The sequence below is a fragment of the Rhinoderma darwinii genome, chromosome 5 (genome assembly GCF_050947455.1).
Source record: "Rhinoderma darwinii isolate aRhiDar2 chromosome 5, aRhiDar2.hap1, whole genome shotgun sequence".
NCBI lineage: Eukaryota > Metazoa > Chordata > Amphibia > Anura > Rhinodermatidae > Rhinoderma > Rhinoderma darwinii.
The window spans coordinates 27,905,134-27,926,450 of record NC_134691.1 but is presented as its reverse complement, the minus strand read 5'-3'; the positions used below and the strand labels follow the sequence as shown (position 1 = coordinate 27,926,450).

Here is a 21,317-nt window from a genome sequence, read left to right as displayed (position 1 = left end):
ACATAGACGTGACAAATCAATATACACTACATCAAGATACAATACATTACATAGACAACACAACCACACACAACTGCCTCTGTTCCTACCTTCCCTGGACACTTTGCACATGTGACTAGTAATGTGTATGTATATATAATATAAATCCAGGTACCAACCTTATACGGTCTCCTGGTACTACAACTATAACCAAAGCCACATACAGCGCCTGACCATTAGTACATGTACATATAGAGACTCATGCATAAACAGCATATATATATCTACTCATCTATAATCCACATAAGATTCCTAGAATATCTCTATGTACACATATAAAGTCTGCTGTAATATAATTATACTTATATACATACACAGAAAGCACACATATAATATAACTTAGCTTGCTCCTGATGTTAAGTGCTGAGCGTCCGGGGCTGGCAGGAAAGAGCCAGCACCAAGAGCTTCCCATGACCTATATGTTCCTATCCCTGGGTTGAACCCACCCATTCCATTGACTCCGCCTTATGACCACCCATACACCTTCCAATGTGCATCTGTACAGTATAGGTAAATCTATTCCCAGTATGCTCAGCTGTCTCTACATCCAGTTTACAATGGCTCCTTCCTGTACTGAGGTCCATTGTAATGCTAATAAGGCAGTAGATAAGAATCTATGACCAAATGGCTTCTGAGCATACTGCCCCCTCAATGGGTGAACACCACTGAATAATATCAGTATATACTATATCTATTTACCAGGTATATTTTATGTGGTCATAAGACAGAGTGTCTGGATGGGAACAATATTCTCCTGTAACATTCCCCCTGTTGTCGGTCCACCGACACAATATGTTGGAAGTCTGGTCTTTTGTGTGTGGGGTGCTTACATTTCATTGCAAAAACAATTAAAGGTGAGATCTTCTGTCAACCACTGTGGAGGAGATAGAAAAAAAACTTCTGTGTAATTGGCTTACAGCAGGAAAAACACCTAGGAAGTCCACAGTGGAAAAATAAAAATCACTACTTCTCCCTTGGATGTGAGAAAGAAGATTGTCCACAAGAACATGTATCTTAGAGGCAGTCCATATGTTCTTGCAAGCACATAAGACATAGTATAAGTTTATTAATTTTGCATTTCTGGCCAATCTGTTGGTTCATCTTCTTGGGCATCATCAGTTCTGGTTGTCACTCCATCTTGTAGTCCATCAGAAATGGGTTGTTTGGGTGGATGTTAGGTCACTTTTACCGTCCAAGACATTCATTGTTTCTTTGTGCATTTCTGTACCTGAAATTATATTAAGAGAACAGTATGCTCCTCGGAGGAGGTCTCCTCAATAGCTGCAGTTCGTACCAAACACAAGGTTCAAGACATTTCATCTCTGCATGTTGTCCATGCTTTCCTTCACCTGTCATTGTTGTCTCAGTTATCTGTCATTTACATGATTAGAATCCATCAGGAGATTTGATGCTCCCCCTGTGGACGGTATCTATAACAGACTACAACACTTGGCACCCTCAGTAGTTACAGTATGAACAGAGGCTTGGGATCATGACTCCTCTGGAGTTCCCCCTTGAACCGGCTGCGGCAAAAACCTGCGTCCGACCGGGCGGTCGTTGTTCCTTCAATGCGCCTCTGTGATTTACAGTGGGGCTATCCACTCCCTCACAGAATACCCAATAGCGAGAGCTATGCTCCACGGCCTATTGGCTGCGCCGCAGACTTTGTAGGCTTACGCCAAAATCGCACCATACGCCCCCATGGGTCCTAGTGGAAGCTATCCGCTTCATTTCTTTGGACCGGTTAGACAATTGATCGGCAATTGTCGGCCTGACCAACCGCCTACATACAGGGTTTAATTTAGTAAGAGACACAGGAGAATAAGCAATAGGCCTTGGAAAACGCGTATCAAGACCCAACACCACCATCTTCAAGACCGCAGCCTGTATCACATGCAGTTCTGCTGCTAGGTGTGTTCTGCATCATACTCTTGTCTTTTAGGTACATTATGCATCTGCCTTACCATTCTTCAATGATCTGGGGGTGTTATTAACATTTTAGCACTCCCAGCATGAACTGAACAGCCCAATTATACAAGAACTTATAGTGCTTGGAGTTCTGTGCACTACAATAGTTTGAGAACCATCAACACCACTATTGCCATTAGATGCCAAGAGACAAACAAAATAATAAAAATACCTTGCATTTTAACAAGTCAAAGATTGATATTCATGAGCATACCTTTCACAGAAAACACCAAATGTGTGTGTAAAGTAAGGGTTTTCATGCTATGTTTTCCAGTATAACAAAATTGTACTACAATGAATGTGCATAAACTAGTTAGGCCAGTAGTTCCTACTTTAACTCACAAAGTTTAAATGTGCATTGCCACTGCTGTTGTATCTGGGAAATCAAGGGTCACAATGTCTGTGAAAGCTGCATGGCTTTACCCCCTGAGGGGCAAACCTGTGAATAGAATGGCTTCTACAGTAAAAACGTCATAAAAGCCAAGGCAACTCTAGATATCTCTTGTGTAGACAACCCCCATCCACTGGGCAAACAGGACTGTAATACATTTACATTCTGCTAAGAAAAACAATACAACAAAGAGGTTCTGTAACAGTAAACCAAATCCCTCCCCTTGTTGGTGATCATGTCTTATCACCACAAACTAAGAGTTATTTAGGTTTACATGAATAATATTAAATTGTGGGCATTATTATATGGGGTATCCCTGAAGATTACATATTAGGGCCAGATGTTTAGGGATCCCCAACCACAAGTCTTACTGTACCAGTATCCCAATATGGGCATCTGTTGTACCAGTGTCTTGTGCCAGCCCAAATTTATCTGTAGCCTGTGTGCTCAGATGTTCTCTCTGTGTCTGTGTTGGAGTACCTGCCCACCTAACATAATTAGATTTAATTGTGAAACCATTATTATCTAAGCTCACATGATTCTTGTGAACTCTTCGTGGACAGAATCGCTTTATGTGCCCAAATTGCAGGCAATGGAAGCATCGGACATTCCCCCACTTCCCAAATTTGGATGCATTAGAATACACAGGTATTTGGCTAGAAGCCGTATCCTGTAGCACATGGTCATCTTGCAGTTTGCTATTAGCTGCTACCTGTCTCCTGATATTTATGGACTTTCTTTTCTTCAGCAAATCCTGCCTTAACTGCTCTATCACTAATGCTGCTTCAATGAGTGATGGCGCTTTAGCCGCGTACAAATGAATTGCGATGTCAAGATATGGAAACTTTTCCACAAACATGCGTACCATTCCTTGTGGGACTCCCATACTATGATCCTTAGTCACTTTCCTATACATAGATTCAAACCTCCCACATAGAGACAAGGGCTCATCATGGATGGTAGGCCTGAAATTACTTAGGACTTCCGGGGTGACGTCTAAATGCCCTGTTACCAATTTGATGAGGATGGAAAGTCTGTCTTCCTCATCATGAAATAGGCCATTCCTGGGGGCAGTTTTCCCTATGATCTCATATCTTTGATGAAGATGTGTAGGTAACCATAGTTTAAACAGTTCCATGCGATATTCCTGAGGGACAGAAAATTTCTTACAATGTCCCTCAAAAATGTCACAGGAAGTGAAGGGATCTACGTTTGGATCATATCTAGGAATCAGTTTGTATATCTTCATCAGAAATTGCATCCTCTCCATGTTATGGAAAGATTGCAATTCTCCAGTACTACTGTGGCACATTTGTGAGTTGGAGGTGGCCTGAAAATTCTCCACGTCCCCCCCCAATCCACCAACTGTGTCACCAGCAATACTTGTGGCAGCATTACAAGCAGTCCCCTTTGGGTCAGACATTGTATAGTCTGCAGTAGCCATAGGTGCAGTCTCCTCAGTCCCCCTGTTTGCACTCAAAACACAAATTTGTTTTGTGGGCAAATATTGTTGACGTGATAACTGACCTATGGTTTTTTGCAGATCACTGATAGTCTCATCCCTTTTACCTAGCTCGCTTTTCAGGTCAGCAATAGTCACATCAGTAGATGCTGCTTTTTCCTTATATTCAGTTATTTCCATATATAACTGTATAAAAACCTTGTCAACATCTGCATAATATTTCTCTCTTTCAGCTAGTTGAGACTGTAGTATGATTATTTGGCTGTCTTTCTCTACGGTTACCTCACTGTTTTCTTTTAGTTGTGTCTCTAAACTGCAAACCTGTTTAACCCGTTCTGTACAACAATGGCAATGTAAATTTCCAGAGATAACTGTCTCTGACCTATTGTGCTGGTCAACCACCTCCAGCTTACAAATGCTGTCCTCAAAAACGCACACCAGCTTAGCAAGCATGTGAAGGCGTTTAGAGGTTTGGTTCAACACACTACGCTTGGCAATATGCAACTTATCATAGGAACCAGCCTGTTCTAACAGTGATTCCCATAAAATCTTAGTAGATTCATAAGTGTTCAGTATTACAGGGTTAAACGTACTGCATTTACTTAACTTTTCAAAAGTTACATGTCCTGCTTTGTCACTCATTGTTACCCTGCGATCCGTGCTACTCCTATGAGTGGTGTCTAGTGGTTGCTGCATGGGAAAGATCCTCTTTTGAACTTCTTTCCCCGACCAGCAAGATTCTACCAAAGGACTGAAAATACAAAACAAAGAAACACAAAAACCCAAAAAAAAAAAAAAAAAAACAACAAAAAAAAACCACAGGAAGTCACCAATATTCTAGGAACTCAACTTAACTAGATTCGCTGTAATTAATCGCTCACACTAGGCCTCAGAAGAAACTGTGCTACCTGTCCGAACCTCTCAGGGATAATAACCTACGTTCACAGTATAACAAAGATTTCTACCCTATATCCTAATAAAGAGTAATTAAAACAGTCCCTGTTCGGGCGCCATTGTTAAAGGGGGCAATTGACTATCTGTATTATCTCCCTTTTCTCCGTTCCTAGTCCGTTACATTTGTTTCTCATATAGTCCGCTTACTTTGTACTGTTCACAATGTGCACACACTCCAGTCCTTCACACACCACAGGAGTAACATACAACCCTCGCAGATACTTAAATATATAAAAATACTTTACTCATAACATAGACGTGACAAATCAATATACACTACATCAAGATACAATACATTACATAGACAACACAACCACACACAACTGCCTCTGTTCCTACCTTCCCTGGACACTTTGCACATGTGACTAGTAATGTGTATGTATATATAATATAAATCCAGGTACCAACCTTATACGGTCTCCTGGTACTACAACTATAACCAAAGCCACATACAGCGCCTGACCATTAGTACATGTACATATAGAGACTCATGCATAAACAGCATATATATATCTACTCATCTATAATCCACATAAGATTCCTAGAATATCTCTATGTACACATATAAAGTCTGCTGTAATATAATTATACTTATATACATACACAGAAAGCACACATATAATATAACTTAGCTTGCTCCTGATGTTAAGTGCTGAGCGTCCGGGGCTGGCAGGAAAGAGCCAGCACCAAGAGCTTCCCATGACCTATATGTTCCTATCCCTGGGTTGAACCCACCCATTCCATTGACTCCGCCTTATGACCACCCATACACCTTCCAATGTGCATCTGTACAGTATAGGTAAATCTATTCCCAGTATGCTCAGCTGTCTCTACATCCAGTTTACAATGGCTCCTTCCTGTACTGAGGTCCATTGTAATGCTAATAAGGCAGTAGATAAGAATCTATGACCAAATGGCTTCTGAGCATACTGCCCCCTCAATGGGTGAACACCACTGAATAATATCAGTATATACTATATCTATTTACCAGGTATATTTTATGTGGTCATAAGACAGAGTGTCTGGATGGGAACAATATTCTCCTGTAACAGAGACCACCCGTAAACCTTGTACTAAGTCCGGCCATCCCTCCCCTTGTAGGGGCATAAAAAAAAAAGACTTAGACCAGTTAACGTAAAGACCAGAGAACCTCCCAAATAATTCCAGAGTAGTAATTGCCAGGGGTAGCGTTACCATCGGCTGGGACATGAAAAGTACCATGTCGTCTGCATACAGGCCAATTCTATCCTCCCTGCCCCCCAAACAGATCCCGGTGTACGCAGGGTGTTGGCGTATTCGTAGAGCTAGCGGTTCAATAGCTAGGGCAAAAAGCAATGGGGAGAGGGGACAGCCCTGTCTAGTGCCCCTTTGTAACCTGAAATATGGGGATAGTATAGCATTCACCAGAATTTGTGCCCTTATATAGGAGCAAAATCCATCTAAGGAACTGTGGACCAAACCCAAATCTCTCCAAAGTTTCCAGCAGATATGGCCATTCAATGGAATCGAAGGCTTTTGCAGCGCCAAGAGACGCCATTGCCCAATCAGCCTGTATATCCCCCCCTATCTGAGCTAGAGACTGCACCCTCCGGATGTTATCGGAGGTGGACTTTCCTGGCATAAAGCCAGACTGGTCTTCATAAATTACTTGGGAAATGACGTGATTTTTGCGACGTTTTTTTCGTAGACAATGCAGGTTTCATTTTTTATCGTTTTTATACACACCTTTTTTGCTATTTTAGAATTTTTATTCATAAAGTTTGAAAATAATAGTAAAAAAATAAGCTTTTTTACGTCTCAGCTATTTTTTTTTGGTAATAACATAGTTTTACCCTAAAATAGACCTTTTATTTGTGATCGTCATTGTCTACCGTAAATGTTAATATATTACATGTCTATTTTAGGGTAATTGGGTCAGCGATAGCGTTACAGCAATGATGGGCGGGGGGGGAACGGTTTTTTTGGGGGTGGGTATTTTATGTGTATTTATTATTTAATTTTAATTTTACGTTATATTTTTTTTATTACTATGGTCTGTCCCTCAAAGGTCAAAAAAGACCTTTGGGGAACTTTATATATTTATTTTTTTCTTTTACACCATCTTTTCCACTGTAACTGGAGCTGCACAGCAGCCCCAGTTACAGGGGAAATCAGCCCTCTCATAGTGACGATTGTCACTAATAGGGCTATGCTGGGTCTAGTAAGACCCAGCAGCAGTCTGTCACTAACGGCACCCGGCGATCATGTGACCAGTCACATGATCACCGGGAGGAATAGAGACAGCGTTGCGGCCGCTGCCTCTATTCCTATACACAGCGTTCATTGAACGCGGTGTACAAGTGATCAGAGAAGACAGAAGCAGCTAAAGCTGCTTCTATCCTCTCCTCAGGGTCCCCGGCAGTCACTGACAGCCGGAGACCCGACATTCAGCTGCCCGATCGCGCGGGCAGCAAGTTAAAACCCGAGCCGTAAAAAGTCTATGGCTCGGGTTTTAAGGACCCGTCCCTGACCGCTGGCCGTAAAAATACAGCCAGCGCTCGGGAACCAGTTAAAGGATCCGTCACCCATCGGATATAAAAGGTATTCGTCTAACGGATGTCATGAAGAGCTATTGAAAAGCCCATGACGTATCCGTTAAACGAATTCCTGTGATGTATGCCCTACATTGACATCTGTCACCCATGGGCTACTATGTTTTTTTACTGGATGCCTCTGGATAAAATAGTGTAGTCTACTACGCTATTGTATACGGGAACTAAACGGTATACCCGACGTTAATAGATAACTCTTTTGGTCTCCGTCTGTTTAATGGGAGCCTATGGGTACACGTTTGACGTACGCGACAGGTGCTTTTGTCGCATATGTCAAACGTGTAGCTAAAACGCAGTGTGAAAGGGGTCTTACTTCTGAAGCCCTCAATCGAATACTGATTTATCAAATAATATATAGTGTGTATTATAAATGCGTCACTCTGATTTTTCAGAATTATATTAGAAGGTTGCGCCGCTTTCTTTTTTCCAGAGCAGTTTAAGAAATCAAGCGGAGCGGTGATTGGTTGCTACGGGCAACAAGAACAGTTTAGTATTAGACAGTCTTGTAAAATAAGGGCCAATTGGGTGAGATTCTTTAAAACGGTTTAACAGACCAACTAGTTGTTGCTCACAGCAACCAATCACAGCGCAGCTTTCATTTTTCCAGGGCGCTATAAGAAAGGAAAGTTGCACTGTGATTGGTTGCTATGGGTACCAAAGAGGTTTTTTTCCTGATAGAAAGTGTTCAGGATTTTCCTCCAACGTTTCACTGAATTGGACTATGGAAATGGCCTAATTTAAAACCGTGCAATGGTTATATGAAGAGAGAAAAATTACGGTTTAACACCCAAAATGTGTTACAAATTTTAATAAAAATATTGCGTACATATAGAATATTGCTACAAAAACTGATTACTTTCAGCTCAATAGTATTTTTTGGGGTTTTATCTCTGATCATCACTGCGGAATAGGTGGGTTTACAGTGCACTTACGTTGGCCCATGTGACTGTATGTTTTTTTTTTTTTGTTTTTTTTTATAAGCTCCATTGCTAGCCTTCAGCCTAAATTCAAAATATTAAATTCATGAATATTTGAAGGGGACGATATCTATATATCTCTGAAAAAGAAGCCGTCACACATAAAAGAGCTGGAAAAAAAATTATTGGGCCTCTACGTTGACATTTACACCAGAAACCGGGTGCCCGTACAGATTTTAACGCTAACAGCTGAATAATCGCCACACGAACCTAACTACTAAACAATCAATTACCTTTATTAAAATAGAATTAATTATCTAGAATTACTAGAAGTACAATTTATGAATACATTTATTTATATGTATAAACTGTATCTATACACTGGTATAGATATACAGTTGGTTATAATTAGTAATTTATAACGGATGCCACGACGCAGTGACCGACCCGTTACACGACAGGTACCAGCGGCGCCCGACAGACCTTATTGCCTTACATGCAGCAGCGCATATGTAACCAGAGCCTAACCATATAATCTTACCTGATAAATGAATTACCCTTAATTCAACCATCTGCTAACAAAACGTTCTACCAAATCCTGGACTAAGATTCATCTTAAATGGCCCGACATGGGCCTTGTAAACGAGCGCCGATCAACGAGACAGATCATTGATCGGCACTCGCTTGCTCCTTTCACAAGAAGAAATGCATGGGGACGAGCGATTATAGTACATTTCCTCCATGTCGGCAGCACATCTCCCTGTTAGCATAGTGAGATATAATGCCGACAATGATATTTCACGCTGCATAATCGATCCGATCAACCGATGAACAAGCATTTGCTCGTTCGTCTGCTGATCGTTGCCCTGTTCATATGAACGATCGTTGACCGATAATTGGCCCATATAAACCTTTATGGGCCTTTAGGACTACCTATGGCAAATGGATAATTTTATAAACATAGATCATTCTTCTAAGTATTCTGCACCTCGGACACAGTCTTTACACAGTCTCAGCACAGTGATATCAAGAACCATCTGACAGGGATAGAGAAGAAACACAGTAACCAGAAGTGAGAAAGTTTGTTACTACAACAAACTTTCCCTTTGATCACCATGATTGGTCTATCATGGTGATGACATCATCAGGACCCACACCAATCGAGTTCTAATGTCTTCCCTTTGCTAGTAATAACTAGTACTGAGGGATACTGGGCTGAACAATAGTGCAATCAACAGTTAAAGAGGGACTACAGCGGTCTGTGCTTCCCTATCCAAACATTGCGTACAACTCAAAATCCAACTTTCCGCATTACATTTCTCGGTATTACCGAGGCTGTCCTGAGTCCAGACCACCGCCATTATTTTTCCTTCTGGATCTAGGATATTAATGCAGGTATGGGACTCTTAGATTGAGAAATATGATCTCTCCCATCGTCTGGGGCCCCTGACACCTCTCTACGATAATCCAAGGTTTCCTGTTGGACTTGCGTGGGGGTCTGAGGTTTTTCAAATTACAAAGACCCCATTTGAGACATGTTATTTCTTATACCTCTTTGAAATTCATATGAAATCTTTCCGAGACAGATTCTAGAGACCGGTTTCTCTATAGAGAACTGCAGTATTTCTATTCTTCCCTTCACCCTAGGGAATCTCTCCATAGGTCCTTCACCCTTTGTAAAGCTGTGCTCGTAAACCTCGCCCTTTCCCACACAATTTCCTCAGTCTATGATTTGATTAGGGACCGGAGTCCGGATGATACGAAATCGGCTTTTCTTCTGAAGTGGATACGTGATTCTGATCAGACTTTTACAGAAGATGAAATTCATAAAATATTTATCGAAAAACTAAAAATCAGTCCTCGTTGTCCTATAGGATTGATCAGCGTAACTATAATATCTTTTATAAATAGTATAGATGCCCGTGACAGATTCATAGATTATTCATAGATTATTTGTGGTAATGCGGTAGGTTCCTACCTGGCGGACTTGTCTACTGATTTATCAATTTTGAAGATCGGTGTTCCAGCTATACAACCACACAAGCTCCTGCCAGGTAGAAGTCTCATCTGAAATGGCTTCATTATCCTTGCTACCAGGCTCTTGGAGAGCCAGGAAGGGCCTGCTGAGATACTTTTTAGGGGAAGCGAGCGCTCATACAAGATATTGGGAATCTACCACTGTTCCTCCTAAGCTTGAATTTGTGTAAACCTTAAATAGCATACGCAGAATGGAGGAGATGGTGGCCATTGACCGTGACACGTTTGATGCTTTTCAGAAACTTTGGTACTATTGGGATGTCTATAGAATCTCACGGGACATGAAAGAACGGGTGACCGAAGGATCATAGCGGGTCTCTTCTTGATGTCAGAGTTTATGTAGTTGATTTTCAACTGAATTTTCTGCTATTAATATATCCCTATAGAGAGAAAGAGACAAATTCTTTCATTTACCCCCTCCACCTTTTTTCCTCTTCTTTCTTTCACACTGTTAAATTCTTGTTTTATATTTGAAGATTCGTGGTTTGTTGCAGCAGTAACTTCTTCTCACCTTTGTTCTATTATTATTACTGTTTCTAGAAGGATGAGTAATGGAACATCTGACATTATATCGCGTTCTGTTTTTTTTTATTGTTCTTGCTTATGAAACCGTGACATCGCCGAATGAGGTTTTCTTTTCTGTTATTGTTAAGAATTCTATAAAACACAGATTTACCATAAAAGGGGACTACGCAAATGAACAGGCTCCTTGCACAGGGAACATCTAAGGATCTCGTTAATTAAGAGGTGTGGGAAGGGGTTAATGAAGACCAGCAGACGATCCGCCCGTGCAGGGATTCTCCTCCGCGCACCTCTTGCTGTCATTCCCACTTGATGTTGTTCTCCTAACCTCCGGGACACGCAACGTTGAGCAGTGCCGACATCTCGGCCTAGGCACATGGCGATCTGCCGGAGTGATAAACCAAGGTCTCTCAGTTCAAGGATTCTGTCCCTCTCAGTTTTCGACAAGTGGCGATAACTGGCACGTCGACGGACAGGAGGCATCGCACAGTCATCCCGCACCAATTGATCCAATTTTTTAGGTTTCATGTGGCTAAAAAAACATTGCTTTCAATCTGGCTTTTATGCCCGTCCCATGTGCCACAGATTGGAGGTGCTTGAAAATTTTATAATATCCAGATCTTAGCGACAGCGGCTACTTCTATTTGCATAACCTTATGGCTTGTCCTTCTTGGTGTTGCAATTTCAACGTTGAGGAGTGTAGCTCTGGATACACACACACACACACACACACACACACACACACACACACACACACGCACACACACGCACACACACACTATATACTATTACGTTATGTTTGATGGTGGATAAACCAAATCGGTCGAGTAAGATAGAGCACTTCATTTACGGATGAAGCTTGGCCCAACGTGAAGTTTCTGGTAATTATGAAGGATCATTACAGGACAGATTGAAAATGACATCTGAAAGATGCCAACAACTGCTGAATGGCTCCATTTGTTTTATTTCCATACAAGCTGGCGCCATGTGAAACATTTATCCTGTGGCTCGATCTTTGAGTGGTGCATGGGCAGTGTTATGCCTACAGCTTGTACCCAGGGGATACAGCCACCGAGGCAATAATGCCCCGCTGTCCCGGGCGACAGAACTTAGATGAATGATGTTGCTGAATTAAAAATAGACCAAACCACATATAACGACATATAACGAAGACATTTGACAGAAGGTACCCAAATATCCGTCAGTTTAAACATGACGTAAGAGGGAACAGTTTTGTGTTTACCTTTCCTTAACTGGATAATAATAGCACAAACATGATGATAGGTACCAGCAGTACAGATACAGTGTAGGAAATAAACAGCCTGGCGTAAGCTACCCATGGACTGTAAGAAGAAGCGACTTTGTGCCCAGCTTCCAACACTAATGGGTGAGTTACAGTGCCAATGTCACAAGATCGTTGCACTTTAGGGCCATGTAGCTATGAGGTCCAAACCGAAGTTCGGGTGTACTGCAAGCCGCACCGCCACTCATGAGGCTTTCTAGCTGCACCACCGACTGGAGGAGAACCGCTGAATGTCAAGGCTATCCTCTATAAGGCTGCCCACATATTCCCTTTCAGAGGACCATGGCAGTGGCTTAAAGCACCCTTATAACTGGTATCTTAAAAAACATGGGATTTTCCTATTGGCATATTCAGTTCTTGTACCCGCATCTATCTCTAGTACAGAGCCTCCATGACCACGACCTATCTGGACCAGCTCCCGTTGCTCCCTGGCGGCTGTCTGGCAGGTGGTCAGAAGTACAGAAACAGCAGAGCTCAATGAACTAGGCTGTTTCCATAATTCCCATAGAAGTCAAGCTACGCTGTTTTCGTACACCCGACCACCACGTCATACAGTAGCCAGGAAGCAGGACACGGTAGGACGGGTTTCAGGGGGCGCCGTTCTAGAGATAGATGTGGGTCTCACCTCTAGGACATGCACCCATCCAACATTTATGGCATACCCTGTGAATATGCCATAAATGTTCAAAATGGGAAAACCCTTTTAGTCACGTCAGAAGTTTTGTTCGGTGAGGGTCCGAGCACTGAGACCCCCACCGATCGCTAATATAAAGAAGCAGAAGCGCTCGGGTGAGTGCTTCATTTCTGCCCGGTTTCCTCAGAAAGCTGACGTAACCGTGTATGAGCCCATAGGCTTTCTATTAAGTCCGTACACCGTTACATCGGCTTTCTGATAAAAGTCGATCAGAAACCAAGCGGCACACATTTATATCCTACCTTCATAGATTGCTACATCGTATCAGTGCAGGTAAAATTTAACAGTTTGGTGCCCAGGCTGTTTTGCTCACAGAGCATTGTCTACACTGGATGAATATTTTTAGTCTATTTTCTTTCCATGATCATGGGGGGCGGCCATCATGCCTGAGCTACTTGCTCTGTGCTGTGAACAGTAAGGCACCTGGACATAAAGAAACCCAAGTCACATAATCTATTGATTTCTATGGTAGAGTGTAGTGGGCATGCTCTGTGACATATGCAGAGGTCACTGGGCAGGGAGGGGAAGGAGAGCTGTGTCCATCACCTATGGTCAGCGGTGGATCCTGTGTTATCTGCGTGAAGTTACCTTTATAATAGAGATGTTACCTATTATTTTGTCCATTATAATCTTGCCTCTGATAATGAGAGGACTGCTGACCCTCCCCCAGTGTACACAGCACAAGATGAAAACTAAAGTAAGTATCAGCCTATAGTTAGGACTCGGTGACCAGTGTAAAAACGAAAATAGTTCAGAATTTTATTTTTTATAAAGAGACATGGAGAATTGCAAATTTTTTTTTTTTTTAGTGGAAACACTTCATTAAAATGGTGACTGCACCTTCATCAAACTTTTGATATGTCAGAGAGAAATATCATAAGTTTGGAGCGGTGGCGGTGCAGTTACTATTTAAATAGGTCATTTTCAGATTTTCTTAAGCAGCATGTTCATTACTTTGGCATTTTATTCTTATTTGTGGGTATTTTTATATTTTTCATTTTTGACTGGGATTTCGCTTATTTCATTATTGGGTTACGGTCCTCAGTATCATGGCTGACAACATTTACCTGAATTCATGAGTTTCCAGAGCTGGTCGACGAGCGCTTCATTACATAACGGAGACTCCACGTTCTTTGTGAATGGCGGATTCTTTGACAGCATGTAAAGGATCTTGTGCCTAAAAACAAATACAATTCGTCAACTATAAAAAAAAACAAAAAAAAAAAAACAACTTTTATCCAGTTACTAAACAAAATATTTATACTGGAAAGTCCTCAATGACTACATTGTTTTAGAAGTACAGTAAATGGAACAAAAGACCAAAAGGTCAATAAAGAGAGAAAAAAAACGCAAAATACAGTCAGCCGTGGATCTGCTGATGCAAATTGATTGTACAATTCTTCAGTAGAGCACAACCCCCATCGTCCGGTACCCACAGGACGAGTGTGATGGTCACTTAAAAGGATATTTCAAACCAATGGAGGTATTTAAAGTTCACCTATTGAGCAGATTGATTGTTTAACCTGCATTGCTCCACACAGCTATATATAAGTATGGTAACTACCTATGCTGCCCCTAGTGGTGGTTGCAGGAAGCCAGAATTGAATCAGTTTTTGGATTTGGTACGCTAAAGCATAGGTGGAATTTAGAAAATAATTTTCTGGTTTGCATCTAGACAAAATATGAATGGAAAAATTACCCAGAATGCAGCACGTCTCAGCTATAGTGTAAGGACACAGTCAGTACAAAGTTTCCAGCAGAATTATGACTGCTGCTCTGAAGTATAATAAAGGCTGTAACTCAAGACCAGTACAAGATATGTAATGTTTTTTATTTTTAATTCAGATTTTCAGCTATAGATAAATAACTTGACGTTGAACCAACGCTTGAACATTGCGTTTGAGATGCAAGAAACTGAAGTTGGCCATACACACGCAATAGCGGTCAGCCAAACGCTGTAATGTATATGGCCAGTGGACATCCCGTCGTGGACCTAAAAATAACATATAAACCTCATAAGCAGCTATGAGATCTGTCCACCCAGTGTATATACAGTGAATAAAACCGGTGATTATATTCTGGATTCACTGCATTAGACAATGACCATTTAAAAACCAGATGGGAACAGTCTAAATCCAGGACGGGCAATTCCCTCACGTGTCATTGTCATGCATTTTTTTGACGCCTAGTGAGATCCAATTCTTCAGAGCTTCCATTTTAAGGGTGCAGTCACACACAGCAGATTTTGTTGCAGAAAAATCTGTCGCGTGTGAATCGACCCGAACGCCACAATACGGGGTGCCTGCTATAATATTCAGTATCATTATTTTGATAAGTGATGACCAGTGAGGTCACCTCGTGGCGGTTGTAGTGTAAGAAGGTGTGATGTGATATACTGTAGAAAATATATAGTCACAGAATCAGTGCTGATGTCATTTCCACCCACACGGCCTCTATGTAACTGTAACCGTCTGCTCTGCCTGTTGGGTGCAATATTATATTTGGCCACAGGTCTTGCTCTGGAGCCCTTACGGAAAAAATCAGCAGCTTCATGCACATGACCGTAAAATCACCGGTAATTATGGGCCCATTCGTTTCTATGGCCTACGGACACCTTCCCGTATATTTATAGGAAGGTGTCGGTGGCGTAGAAACTTGCCGAAAAAAATAGGACACGTCGTATTTTTTTATTTTACGGACCGTGCTCCCATACTTTATAATGGGAGCACGACCCATAAATACAGACGGCTGTCGGCCGCCGCCCGTAATTAGGCGTCGTAATTACAGGCATGGTGGTATGCGCGGAGCCGGAGCTCTTGATAACCAGACCTGCGGGGATCAGTTGATGTCTCATATTAAAGGGGTCGTCTGTGATGAGTCAAGCACTTTAACAATTGTCATTATGTGTATGGTCTCCTTAACCCGCAGTGGCCATTCTAAATGTGAAAAAACAACTCATCATCGGATTCCTCTTTAATATCAATCTTAATCGGATTATCTCATCAGAGACCACCCCTCTCATATTGCAGTTGCTGCGAGCATCACCCCCGGATGTTACAGGGGGAAAGCCTGCACTGGTCAGACATCTCCCCTGCATCGGCTGAAGTATTAGGGTATGTTCACACGCAGTAGCAAAATACGTCTGAAATTACGGAGCCTGATTTTCAGACATTTTTGTAACTATTCGCGTTTTTCGCTGTGTATTTTACGGACGTTATTGGAGCTGTTTTTCAATGGAGTCAATGAAAAACGGCTCCAACAACGTCCCAAGAAGTGACATGCACTTCTTTGACGCGGGCGTCTGAACAGAACATCGTAAATCCCATTCACAGCAATGGGCAGATGTTTGCAGGCTTAATGAAGCCGATGTTTCAGGCGTAATTCGAGGCGTAAAACGCCCAAATTACGTCTGAAAGCAGTGCGTGTGAACATACCCTTACATTGCGGCTAATCTGATGAAGTCCGCCAGAACAGGAGCCACCGTTACAGGGCGGCTCTCCAGTATCACATCTATATGCTCGATGGATGACAATTGTCTTCATGAGACAGCCCCTTTAGATTTCACTCTATCACCTTAACTGCTGCAGAACCTCTTTTGTCCCCTTAGCACACAGTCGCTGTCCCCCTAGCGCACAGTTCCAAACCTTTATTACCACCATAATGATAACGTAAGGAACAAAAATGGTTAAGAAACAGAAGAATCAATTGCACAAGCGCAATAAACAGGTGTACTAACTCTGAAGACACTTTGGACCCATCTGAAAGCGAAGTGTCTGTAATGACGATATACACGAGAGGTCATGAATTATAAGCATGTCCGCAGCCGCTGTTAGGATTATCATTGCCATCGCTGTAAACAAGTAACATACAAACACCAGCGACTGTGCTGCCATGCTGCTCCGACTCCCAACATTTAATAGACAAACAGATATTTACATTCACTGACTAGTGATACAACCGACCCGACTGATCCAAATAACTCATTCAAGACCGGTCTCTATTCACTGACACATTCAATAATTGTGAAATGATAATCACCAAAAATTTGCAAGCACGGAGGGTGCAGAGACAATAATGAATGACCTCTCCACATAGCGTGAAGACAATAGACTGCCTGTCACTATATATAGCATGGAGACAATAGACGGCCTGTCACTATATATAGCATGGAGACAATAGACGGCCTGTCACTATATATAGCATGGAGACAATAGACGGCCTGTCACTATATATAGCATGGAGACAATAGACGTCCTGTCACTATATATAGCATGGAGACAATAGACGGCATGTCACTATATATAGCGTGAAGACAATAGACTGCCTGTCACTATATATAGCATGGAGACAATAGACGGCCTGTCACTATATATAGCATGGAGACAATAGATGGCCTGTCACTATATATAGCATGGAGACAATAGACGGCCTGTCACTATATATAGCATGGAGACAATAGACGGCCTGTCACTATATATAGCATGGAGACAATAGACGGCCTGTCACTATATATAGCATGAAGACAATAGACGGCCTGTCACTATATATAGCATGGAGACAATAGACGGCCTGTCACTATATATAGCATGGAGACAATAGACGGCCTGTCACTATATATAGCATGGAGACAATAGACGGCCTGTCACTATATATAGCATGGAGACAATAGACGGCCTGTCACTATATATAGCATGGAGACAATAGACGGCCTGTCACTATATATAGCATGGAGACAATAGACGGCCTGTCACTATATATAGCATGGAGACAATAGACGGCCTGTCACTATATATAGCAGGGTGACATTAGACGGCCTGTCACTATATATAGCATGAAGACAATAGACGGCCTGTCACTATATATAGCATGAAGACAACAGACGGCCTGTCACTATATATAGCATGAAGACAACAGACGGCCTGTCACTATATATAGCATGCAAACAATAGACGGCCTGTCACTATATATAGCATGGAGACAATAGACGGCCTGTCACTATATATAGCATGGAGACAATAGACGGCCTGTCACTATATATAGCATGAAGACAATAGACGGCCTGTCACTATATATAGCATGGAGACAATAGACGGCCTGTCACTATATATAGCATGCAAACAATAGACGGCCTGTCACTATATATAGCATGGAGACAATAGACGGCCTGTCACTATATATAGCATGAAGACAATAGACGGCCTGTCACTATATATAGCATGAAGACAATAGACGGCCTGTCACTATATATAGCATGGAGACAATAGACGGCCTGTCACTATATATAGCATGAAGACAATAGACGGCCTGTCACTATATATAGCATGGAGACAATAGACGGCCTGTCACTATATATAGCATGCAAACAATAGACGGCCTGTCACTATATATAGCATGAAGACAATAGACAGCCTGTCACTATATATATATATATATATAGCATGGAGACAATAGACGGCCTGTCACTATATATAGCATGAAGACAATAGACAGCTTGTCACTATATATAGCATGGAGACAATAGACGGCCTGTCACTATATATAGCGTGAAGACAATAGACTGCCTGTCACTATATATAGCATGGAGACAATAGACGGCCTGTCACTATATATAGCATGGAGACAATAGACGGCCTGTCACTATATATAGCATGGAGACAATAGACGGCCTGTCACTATATATAGCATGGAGACAATAGACGGCCTGTCACTATATATAGCATGGAGACAATAGACGGCCTGTCACTATATATAGCAGGGTGACATTAGACGGCCTGTCACTATATATAGCATGAAGACAATAGACGGCCTGTCACTATATATAGCATGAAGACAACAGACGGCCTGTCACTATATATAGCATGAAGACAACAGACGGCCTGTCACTATATATAGCATGCAAACAATAGACGGCCTGTCACTATATATAGCATGGAGACAATAGACGGCCTGTCACTATATATAGCATGGAGACAATAGACGGCCTGTCACTATATATAGCATGCAAACAATAGACGGCCTGTCACTATATATAGCATGGAGACAATAGACGGCCTGTCACTATATATAGCATGAAGACAATAGACGGCCTGTCACTATATATAGCATGAAGACAATAGACGGCCTGTCACTATATATAGTATGGAGACAATAGACGGCCTGTCACTATATATAGCATGAAGACAATAGACGGCCTGTCACTATATATAGCCTGGAGACAATAGACGGCCTGTCACTATATATAGCATGGAGACAATAGACGGCCTGTCACTATATATAGCATGAAGACAATAGACGGCCTGTCACTATATATAGCATGCAAACAATAGACGGCCTGTCACTATATATAGCATGAAGACAATAGACAGCCTGTCACTATATATAGCATGAAGACAATAGACAGCTTGTCACTATATATAGCATGGAGACAATAGACGGCCTGTCACTATATATAGCATGGAGACAATAGACGGCCTGTCACTATATATAGCATGGAGACAATAGACGGCCTGTCACTATATATAGCATGGAGACAATAGACGGCCTGTCACTATATATATAGCATGAAGACAATAGACGGCCTGTCACTATATATAGCATGGAGACAATAGACGGCCTGTCACTATACATAGCATGAAGACAATAGACGGCCTGTCACTATATATAGCATGAAGACAATAGACGGCCTGTCACTATATATAGCATGGAGACAATAGACGGCCTGCCACTATACATAGCATGGAGACAATAGACGGCCTGTCACTATATATAGCATGGAGACAATAGACGGCCTGTCACTATATATAGCATGCAGACAATAGACGGCCTGTCACTATATATAGCATGAAGACAATAGACAGCCTGTCACTATATATAGCATGGAGACAATAGACGGCCTGTCACTATATATCAAGACGACAATAGACGGCCTGTCACTATATATAGCATGGAGACAATAGACGGCCTGTCACTATATATAGCATGGAGACAATAGACGGCCTGTCACTATATATAGCATGGAGACAATAGACGGCCTGTCACTATATATAGCATGAAGACAATAGACGGCCTGTCACTATATATAGCATGAAGACAATAGACGGCCTGTCACTATATATAGCATGGAGGCAATAGACGGCCTGTCACTATATATAGCATGAAGACAATAGACGGCCTGTCACTATATATAGCATGGAGACAATAGACAGCCTGTCACTATATATAGCATGGAGACAATAGACGGCCTGTCACTATATATAGCATGAAGACAATAGACAGCCTGTCACTATACATAGCATGGAGACAATAGACGGCCTGTCACTATATATAGCATGGAGACAATAGACGGCCTGTCACTATATATAGCATGAAGACAATAGACGGCCTGTCACTATATATAGCATGGAGACAATAGACAGCCTGTCACTATATATAGCATGGAGACAATAGACGGCCTGTCACTATATATAGCATGAAGACAATAGACAGCCTGTCACTATACATAGCATGGAGACAATAGACGGCCTGTCACTATATATAGCATGGAGACAATAGACGGCCTGTCACTATATATAGCATGAAGACAATAGACGGACTGTCACTATATATAGCATGGAGACAATAGACGGCCTGTCACTATATATCAAGACGACAATAGACGGCCTGTCACTATATATAGCATGGAGACAATAGACGGCCTGTCACTATATATAGCATGGAGACAATAGACGGCCTGTCACTATATATAGCATGGAGACAATAGACGGCCTGTCACTATATATAGCATGGAGACAATAGACGGCCTGTCACTATATATAGCATGGAGACAATAGACGGCCTGTCACTATATATAGCAGGGTGACATTAGACGGCCTGTCACTATATATAGCATGAAGACAATAGACGGCCTGTCACTATATATAGCATGAAGACAACAGACGGCCTGTCACTATATATAGCATGAAGACAACAGACGGCCTGTCACTATATATAGCATGCAAACAATAGACGGCCTGTCACTATATATAGCATGGAGACAATAGACGGCCTGTCACTATATATAGCATGCAAACAATAGACGGCCTGTCACTATATATAGCATGGAGACAATAGACGGCCTGTCACTATATATAGCATGAAGACAATAGACGGCCTGTCACTATATATAGCATGAAGACAATAGACAGCCTGTCACTATATATAGCATGGAGACAATAGACGGCCTGTCACTATATATAGCATGAAGACAATAGACGGCCTGTCACTATATATAGCATGCAAACAATAGACGGCCTGTCACTATATATAGCATGAAGACAATAGACAGCCTGTCACTATATATATATATATAGCATGGAGACAATAGACGGCCTGTCACTATATATAGCATGAAGACAATAGACAGCCTGTCACTATATATATATATATATATATAGCATGGAG

General features: G+C 41.8%; 1 protein-coding gene across 1 annotated transcript in view; it reads right to left on the bottom strand.

The window, feature by feature from the left end:
• The window catches only part of TAF2 (TATA-box binding protein associated factor 2), a 121,134-nt gene that overhangs the window by 24,564 nt on the left and 75,253 nt on the right, over positions 1-21,317 (bottom strand). The window contains exon 21 of the mRNA XM_075828080.1: positions 13,946-14,055. Coding sequence (XP_075684195.1) covers positions 13,946-14,055 — 110 coding nt within the window. The remainder of the gene's footprint in view (positions 1-13,945; positions 14,056-21,317) is intronic.